Consider the following 9782-nt stretch of genomic DNA (forward strand, 5'->3'; position numbering starts at 1 on the left):
GACATGTCAGCTGTGTTGACACGGGCACATCTCCCTGTGCAGTCCCAGACGGCACTGTCAACGACGCTACCGTCGCGTTATCCTTGGAAAATACTTGTTTCTCAAGTGTCACAAGGTGTTTCCATTGTGTCTCCGTAATAAATTCACTTTCGAAATGATCAACATATTCGCAATTTTGCCAGTCGTAATGCTGGTCCTCAATCGAGCTGGTTTCAATATACAGTAGACGACAATTTTTACCAATTTGAAAGTATAAAGTAGTCCGCCAAATTTGATACTCATTTGCATAATTTAGCGTGAAAATACCGAAAAATTATTGAATGGGCACGTGACTAATTTGCATAGTTATTTGATGGCTTGTGATATTCTCCTTCAATCTGTAAGTACGTTTTTAGCTGTTTGACAAGGAGTTTATTGTTAACATTTTGTATTATTATGATAAAATTAATAAAGTGTAGGAAGCAACTGTGGTCAATATGATATGCAATTTATCTTGCCAAAAAGGAACTATTTTTCTCATATGCACATTACTGAGATTCAATACCAACTTTATGTGGTGGGGCACAATAGAATAATCTGCAGTACATATGTAATAATATCATATTTGGTGACACAGTTTGTACGCTACTCTTCTTGTCTGTATTCTTTATTGATTGCGTCATTGTTCAGTATCACGTCGACAAGTACGGTTTGAAAACCTATCGTTTTATCAAGTTCTACTTTGTTATTTTTATAGCTGTTTCCGCCAATTGTAGTTTTAATTTTTTTGTTTCTTCTGTTGTGTGTAATACAGCACAGAGTAAATATGTGTAAAGGGTTTGAATTTAGAAGTAGTCGTAGTAATAATAATAATAGACAAACTTGTTCAGTGTACAGGTATAGGGGCTTCTTCAATGATGACCGGACGAGAAATGATAATGATCTTTCCAGTTCACGATGTTATAAACATTGAATATTCTGTTTTCATGACAATATATGCTCGATCTACATCATTAGCAAAGATGCTCCATTTGATGTAGCCATTCCCGAGATCAAGATTTGTGTTTCGGCCATTACTGAGAAAAATAATTATCATATTTGGTGCAGCCACTAAAGAAATAAGAGTAAAACTTTTAAACTTTGTTAAAATATGCAACTTAATTATCGGTTTTTTTTGCCATGAAACAGAAATGTGGTTTTCAGTTTATCAATATGTTACCTTTAGCAAAATCTGTACTAAGTTCAATCAAAGTATAGTTCCATCACCTTTGATATATAGCTTCAGTTAAAAGTATCACTAAATATTCAAATTAGCAATTAGCTCACATCAATATTCCACCTGTGTGTCAGTTTTGTCATATATTTCTACGTTAACTACATATGACAAGTTTCAAGTTTGCCGGAGTCGTTCAAGAAAAGTACGCCCTCATTGTGAAAGTATGTTGATGCGCTAAGTACCGATTAATTTATAAAACTGAAATATAATTTAATTCGCTAGGATGAGCAATTTCTATTGTAATTACGGATAAAGTAGGTGTTCAGCTTGTCTCTTTTGATACATAACTTCAATCAAAGTATTACGAAATATGTAAATTAACTGACGAAAACTGATACATGTCTTACCCACTTTCATGTTTTTGCATGTGAAATATATGTGACAGGTTTTGTTTAAGTTTTGCCAACTGAGTCGATATATATATATATATATATATATATATATATATATATATATATATATAAACTTTCAAAGATTGTTAAATATGTAAATTATATCACATCACATCTGATGCAGTTATGCGGAGAATATCCTACGTCTGGATAAATAATCATGCAAATTAAAATCAATTACGCCAACAAAAAACTTGTCACTTCTCTGCTGTTTGTAAACAAGAATTCATACATCAGCTGTTATTTTGATCCGATCAACCGTTCTTGAGATATAGATGAGACAGACAGCATACAGCGCGCAAGCACACAGACATCTTAGTATTGCTGTCTGTCTGTATATCCCTTTGTGTTTACAAACATTTTACATGTATGTATGTATGTATGTATGTATGTATGTATGTATGTATGTATGTATGTATGTATGTATGTATGTACGCGCTACTGATTTAAAACTAGAACGTTAAATTACGCCAACTAGTATGATTTAGTTTTGCAATTGGCCCTACATGTCACTCACAGACGATCTTCAATAGAGCGATGTCTGATGAAGATGTAGGTGGGGTAGTACTGTAACTGTGAGTAGGTCTACCTCAGCTGTGATGATTGTCTGAAAAGAACTGTCCAGGTCATATAGGTCTCCATGGAGTGCGTCGGCAAATCGCAGAGAGAATGCTATTAAAAGTGTATCCTACTTTGGTTTTATGACGCTCACCAAAGGCTGGTTTATTCCGACACGCACATGGCATTGAGCTAACATTGTAACAAGTAACAACAGCGTGGCAAAGCTTATCATCAAAGAATATCATGTCTACAGATTTGCAGTTCTCAGCGCATATACTCAAGTGATGAACGCTAGAGAAAACAGCAAGTAATTAGAACAAGGTGGCTAGAGTAATATGAACGGGAAACATGGAGAACTCTGGCCGGGACGAAACACAATAATTGTCATTGGCTGGGAATTTCTGTCTATTGATCCGACTCTCTAAGATAAACTTACTTCAGTTCACATTTCAACTTCTCTAAACTAGCATTTGAAGGGAAAATATTTTTTGTCTCCATGCATGTCGATTCAAGGACCAGTTTGTGTCGCCATTTCAGCGACGTACACGCGGTGCCTGTCGGGGTCACCCAAGGTCACATTAGTAGCCTTCCCTGCCGTCCCTCGGTGTCTCGTCGTGTACGGTTCCAATACGAATATCATAAGCCCTCCAAAGGCAAGGAGACATCCGTAGAAATAAAATGAGTTGTCGTAGTCATCAGTGACGTCATAAATGTAACCTTGTAAGAGAAAAAAGAAAATGGGATTAAGCTTATCTGTCTTTATGATTTCCTTACTCGGCTCGATAAGATACTAGTACATTAAGTACACAATAATATTGAACCTGAAAACGAAACGCTTTCGTATTTTTTACTCTTGCGTTTAGCACTATTGCGTACTTGCATGGGGAGGTGTTTCATGACGGCAGATCAATCAAGTTATTACAAAACGTTCTTAGGCTTCCCGGGAAAGCAGCTCTACTTTACGTAAGACCGTCAAGAACTATTTTTGAACAAGTAGTGTTCATTTATTACAGGCCGATGACTGTAAAATATCACTCCTTTTTTGCGGACAAGCAATGTATAATATTTATGATAGAAATAAAAAGTACTTTCTGTTTAAAGACAAAACCTTTCGTGTAGTTTTACTTTCATGTGACAACTCATTGCAGCTGACCACACGTCGCAGCTTTATGGCATTATCCGCTATTTTAATATCAAAAAACTCAATTGCTCTGATCTGTCCCGTTGACTGAACTGATCCTCTGTTCCCTTATTAGTCCTACACTTCATGCAGTGGTTGCGTTCTGCAAAGAATCGTACAACCAACACGGGACATGTCCAACACGTCACAACAACGCCGCATGAACATTTCTCTGCCTCACGTCACAATGGGATGCTTTACACTATTGCATCCGTCAGAGTATCGCTCCCAATTCTCTACTGTGTTTCTGGCAGTGTCTCTTAAGCTTGTAGCTTATTGGTTGGTTGAATAATAGACCATTTCAAAACAGCCAATGAGCTGCATAACAGCCTTTTAAGTTAGTTTCAGACTCATCAAGTTGCTATAGAAAACTACAATCTCCCGGCTTGCTATGACCTGCCCGACCGAACCGCTTCAGAATTTGGCCCTCGTTTTACGAAACTATAGTTCATCACAACATTTTTGCAAGTTGTAGCTGTGGTACATATTAGCCTCTGTTAAAGTGCCATCACTGATTTGGGTTTATAGTTGTCAGTGATTCGCGGTGTGCAAATGTCGTTGCTCTGCACAGAGTGACAAACAACAAGGTGGCAAAGTTCGTTCATTGCTCTTTAATGCTTATAAGAATGACACGACACATCCATGCACGACTTCAAAAGCGATAGAACTGAGAGTTTGAACAGAAGTAAACGGCAATGCGCTGACATTGTGGTATGTGATCACTTTAGGTATAGTATTGCATGAGGTATGGTAGTAGTATATGTGGTATTGCGTGTGGCATGATATCGTACGGTCTGGTATGGTACGGTGTGGTGTGGTGTGGTGTGATGGAACATAGTATCATGGGTTGGATTTGTATGGCGTCATGGTATAGAATTAGATGGTAATGGTAATGATTGAAATTGCACTTGCAGTTGCAGCCAGAAGATATATGAACTACCAGCACAAGTAGGCGTAGACTTTGTTTTACACTGTGGATGTGAAGTCTGTACTCCAAAGACAAAAAAGAGATTTCTGACACACTGTAAGCTCTGATTTTGTCGTATGTGGTCAAAATTTGATTAGTATACATAAACCGCCTTTTCTTTTCTCACTAAGTCTACCCACCGAAGGAAAAGAAAAACTGTATCTTCATACATTACCTGCACATGGTGGACCAATTAGCGATCCAATAGCAAGGAAAAATCCTACTATTCCACAAGCCGCTGTCATCGATTCAGTACCGACAATGTCTCTTACTATCACTGTCATCATTGACAAGAAAATGCCAGCAGAAATTCCTAGGAGAGATGCGTAGGCAATGTATGACGTGTAGTCGGTTGCGAGTGGACTCATTAGGTTGCACGCGCCAGCAAAGCATAGGGAGAATGCGTACACATTGATATTCCTCGTGCATTTCTTCGTGAAATGCAGAATCAATGGATGCACAAGTCTTCCGACTATTCCCGCCAATCCAAAGATGGAGACGATCAAGGAAGTATCTGTACTACTTCCCAGACGTTTATCCTCCGCGCGTGCCAGCAGGTGTACCGCCAAGCTCTGATAGCCTATCCCGATTGATAAAGTGCTGGCGAATGTGAACACACTGAAGCTAGGATGTCTGGCGAAGAGCCTGAAATCGCACATCTCGACCGTACCCGTTAAACACTTCGGCGATCTTTTAGCGTCATCGTCCCCCACCTCCGGCGTGCCCTCATTTCGAATTCCCTCTTCCGGTGCTCTGAACAAGGCGGCAGATATTCCCATCTGGGCATTCAAGGCGGAGAACACAATGAGAGATCCTCTCCAGCCGTAGTTGTCAATCAACGTTTGCAACAAGGGAGGGAAAATGAATACAGCCAAACTCGCTGCAACGGTGGCAAGGGCATTTGCAACTTCAAACTTTTTCTGTATGTAGTACGCGATGATGCTCATTGATGGAGGCATGATTAGGGCATAACCAAATCCTTCAGAAAATAGAAATTAGAGGAGAAATATGATGATTAGCTTATCGTCAAATATCTAAGCTGCACGTTATGATCAAACCACAGACGAAACATCTAAAGTGTCACAGTGAGATTCATGAATGGTAAATTAGGGGATAGATGAGTGGTTTTAAACGCCTACCCTTGACGAACCGTGCAAAATTAAACAGTACCCATATTGTTCTGGCACATGTCTTTAAGACTTGGACAGAATTAAATGGTGGGGGCGCTATTGTAATTGCAGGAGGGTCACCATTCCGTTCAAACGACGCTAAGCCTTGTGGCCCTATTCGTCTGCCGATCAGCTGGATGTGAACGACTTTGATTGATACAGTATGATCGCGTGCGATTTTTACTGGCATGCCCTGCGATGGTGATATATGCACGGTAACTCTAACCCCAACCCTCCTCACAGAATAACCTCAATATATGGAACAAGGCGAAGGTACGATGCGAAAATTGCACTTATTACCATAGGCAAGACAGCCCATTTTGATGTCATCACATTCCTGGCCTGTTGGTTCCAGCCAGAATTCGTAAGTCGCTGCTCACTGCTTCACCGCTTTTTGCGCACTTCGTTCGCCGAGCGCAGATCCAGGTTCCGAAATCCGACAAGCGAGATCAATCCTTTGATATGCCTGTATAGGGCATCAGATTGTCAACTTTCATCTAAAACATGTTGATTGGAACAGAGCCTTTTCGAAGAATCTGGCCAACCGTAATAAAAGTACCTACCTACAGTGAGACCAATGCTCAAATAAAGGAATTCTATTTCGTGAGCGAAGGCACTAACGCAGTAACCAGTAGATGAAATTATAGTTCCAATAAAGACTGTCATTCGAAATCCAATCTTCTTTACAAATATATTTGACAATGGACCTGTAAAAGAAGGATACAGAGACAAGAGTGTGAGATATTTGGCGTTGTCATTGTGCTCCGGTATACTGGCTTGATGTGTTTCCATAATGTAATGTAATGTAATGTAATGAAATGTAATGTAATGTAATGTAATGTAATGTAATGTAATGTAATGTAATGTAATGTAATGTAAGGTAATGAGTTTGTTGTGTAGTATTTATCTCAGGAGGACAAGACAACTGGTTTGATAAAACTGTAATCATAATTACATGCTAACGAACCTTTCACTAAAAGAAATTGTTTATATTATCCTGGACAAAATCTACCACACGTGCTTGACATGTTGATATGTGTACCTCAGATATAGTTTTGTTACTGTGAATTTTCAGGGGTAGAGCCTAGGTAAGTGAGGCAATCTTCAAGAAATAACCGTAACATTACCATAATATTGTTTTTGATCTAATCTTGACCAAAGCTGTATCCTTTCTTTAGCTTGATATTTCGAAAGCATCGTTTACAGACAACCAGAGACAATAGATCTCGTTCCTTGCACTGTCTATTAAACAAGTGACACATCACATAGTAGTATATCTGAATTCATGGCTATCTATAACTTCAATCTCGGATATTTGAATTTTGAGAGATTTAGGGGGGGGGGAGCAAACGTGTTTTCAAGTGATCAATTAACCCAATGCACATGGCATGTGCTTATTGAATCGTCTGACCGGCATCGCTGCTTCAATGGTGTAAGTGTATTTATGGGACGGGACGTCGTCCAGTTGAAGGTTTACCGCGCTGCGTCTTTACGTGTGTGTGCACTCAGTGCCTCTGCGTCATTAGGGAGCTGTCATTATTTACGGCCTGGGGGTCGGAGGAATGTTGGGGGGGGGGGGTCAATAAAATATTAAAAACTACAAGGGGTTGCTCAAAATGTGGAGAGAAAGAAGGGGAGGTTATTCAATTTTTGGTGCAAAATGAATTGAAACTCCTCTCAGTTTGCACCATTTCACACATCAATTTCTCAAAATTTTCGATGCGAGAGGGGGGACACCCCCCTCTCGCGCTCTCCCCTTTGCGTACGTGTTCTCACAGTTTTACTTAGTAAAATTACAAATAGTATTGAAAACACCTCTCATATTGCACCAGACTGCACGATTGCACACATCAATTTCTCATTTTTTTGACGCAAGAGAGAGATTACAACCTCCTCTGACACTTTCCCCTTCAGCCTCTCAATTCTCTCCGCTTTACTTTCAAATTCTGCCTTGTCAGATGTCTTAGTGAAAACCCTGTCATGATACCCATCCAAATCAAATAATACTATACGGCTGGATACTGGTTATAGCTTAAGCTTTAATATCTACATTTTATTGTGACTTTGAATTTCATTTTGTTGGTTTCACCTTTTTTCAACTGTCATGAGATAGCCGATGATAATCTAGCCGGGTATACCAGGATTGGAAAGGTCTTTACTATTGCTGTATTTTTTGTAAATTTTACAAATACATGTCTTGATATCTAACTTCTCTAAATAGGGGGGGTCAGTCAAAATTTCTGTGTTGGAGAGGGGGGTTACTCAAATTCATCAGGGTTGGCAGGGGGTGTTTACTCGAAATTTCAGAGTTTCCGATGAAATTCCTCCGACCCCTAGGCCGTAAATAATGAAGGCTCCCTTAGCTTCTCATGAGCACAACGATGCAACTTACAGTGACAGCAAATTCACTCGAGAACACTGATCCAAAATGGAGGCTATTTTTCAATTAATACAGTTGTTCAAGCATCAAAGTATTGTCGAAAACGGAATCTTTTTTAGCGGTATGGTCTCACACAGTTCTACGTCCGAGCCAAGAGCGACCCCGGAGATCGGGTCATGTGTTGACTGTCAGGACTTACCCAAACCCGATGCAACGGATGCAAGGAGTGCAATTATCCACGATGTGCGGGCTGAGGTCTCCTCGAAATGTCTCTGAATGACAACAAACAGTGGGCCTATGGCTTGGTATGCACCGAATACGAATAGTTGGCATATATGGGCGCCAAGAACGACAAGCCACCCGAAACAACCACCGTCCCTGGTCGGTTCGTCGAGCGAGGGTACTACCGAACCAGTAGCAGTCGTCACGTCTCCTGCCGCCTGTGACATTTTCATCTTCGGCGGTAAACTTACAAGCCCAACAACTGCACGATGGCAAATCAGCTCAGCAACTCTTGAGTACAACTTCAGTCGAAGAATGGATTCTACACAATGCACCTACCCGTGTGTTCCATTGAACATTGTTCCATCACATATACGAGGATGTGACCACATGTCCTGTAAACATCGGTACATAGACAATGTTACATTGCTCGCACTGTCGACCTGTTTGTGATTAATCGATCCAAGGGAAAAGTAGGTTGTGCTGCCGTACTGTAACCTGAAGTTGAAATTTCAATTTAATAGCTTAAAATTCAGTTTGTGTTGTTCAATCAGATGTAATATCCATTCACCTTAAAAAGTACAGAAGCCCATTGCGGCCAGAAAGGGAATATAGACTCACCTAAAATTGACCTTTTACAGGAGGATATTCATTGTTAGGCAATCTCATTCAGTCGGGAGCCACATATCTAGACACAGTCTTTTTCTATGCACATATTTTACTTTTGTCCAAATGTCTTGGCCCGGGGGGGGGGGTGTTAACCTGTTTTCTTTTTGTTTCAGATGCGTAAAAATGTCCGACAACAAATATATTAATGCCAGTGTTATAAGTGATAAGGAGAGTGGACGCGATAACATACAAGTCCGGTGAAACATGACCAGCATGTGCAACAATTTAGGCAAAAGGAAAAATCTTAACCTTCCCCCTGGTCTTTCTGAAGGGTGAATTGGAGGTCGGCCCAAAGGAGAAACATTTGTTAAGACCCCAGACACGTCTCTGACCTCAACAATGTCCCAGTACTAAAAGAGTAGTAAGATAGGGGGTTAAAGTCGTGTATGACAATACCTACCCTATGGACGCTCTTAATGGACAAGTTTAGACTCATACTAGTCAGGCCATTTAACTCCTCAAGCTGGATACTAAAATGCAAGATTGGAGCTTGGAAAACAATGAACAAAGGCAAGGGCTATTTTTTTTAAATATACTTACTCTCAAATAAAATGCCGTTGAGGACATACACATTTCGAAGTAATCCTATTTGGATATAAAAATCTTGACCAGGGCTCTAAACATAATTATTTGTCAAAATATACCTAATCCTAAAATTAAGGGACACATTTGAAGTCATATCAATGTTTTGGAGTCATAATGATTGCTGCCATATAAAACTTCAAGTTTGTTACAGAAATAGAAGATTAGGGAATGGAACAGAATGAATAAAGGGAAGGCTTATGTTTTCCAAAAAATATACCTTCCCCATAGAGAGGTGCTGTTGAAGACAGGCACATTTATGAAGTTATATTGATTGGGACTTTTAATAGGGCCCGAGATTAAAGTTAGTGTCGATTTGAAGTCATACTTATGTTTGAAGTAGTATATTTAATAATCAAAATTTGAATTTAAGATTAAAAGATAAGGGAAGGGTACAAAATTAAC

General features: G+C 39.7%; 1 protein-coding gene across 1 annotated transcript; it reads right to left on the reverse strand.

Annotated features, from left to right (window-relative positions):
* Positions 1-2348: 2348 nt before the first annotated feature.
* LOC139147806 (monocarboxylate transporter 13-like) lies at positions 2349-8510 on the reverse strand. Its single transcript, XM_070719011.1, has 4 exons — positions 8104-8510; positions 6088-6231; positions 4531-5334; positions 2349-2925 (listed from the first exon to the last, which is right to left on the reverse strand). Exons 1-4 carry the CDS (start codon positions 8357-8359, stop codon positions 2717-2719), a joined length of 1413 nt encoding a protein of 470 aa, XP_070575112.1. The 5' UTR covers positions 8360-8510; the 3' UTR covers positions 2349-2716.
* Between the last annotated feature and the right edge of the window lie 1272 nt (positions 8511-9782).

This window comes from Ptychodera flava, chromosome 13 (assembly GCF_041260155.1).
Source record: "Ptychodera flava strain L36383 chromosome 13, AS_Pfla_20210202, whole genome shotgun sequence".
NCBI classification, from domain to species: domain Eukaryota; kingdom Metazoa; phylum Hemichordata; class Enteropneusta; family Ptychoderidae; genus Ptychodera; species Ptychodera flava.

Coding starts and splice junctions, on each gene's coding strand:
- LOC139147806 (XM_070719011.1), bottom strand. CDS start 8,359: ATGAAAATGTCACAGGCGGCAGGAGACGTGACGACTGCTACTGGTTCG. Junction 6,232..8,103: donor ATCCGTTGCATCGGGTTTGG/GTAAGTCCTGAC, acceptor CTTCTTTTACAG/GTCCATTGTCAAATATATTT. Junction 5,335..6,087: donor GAGCATTGGTCTCACTGTAG/GTAGGTACTTTT, acceptor TATTTTCTGAAG/GATTTGGTTATGCCCTAATC.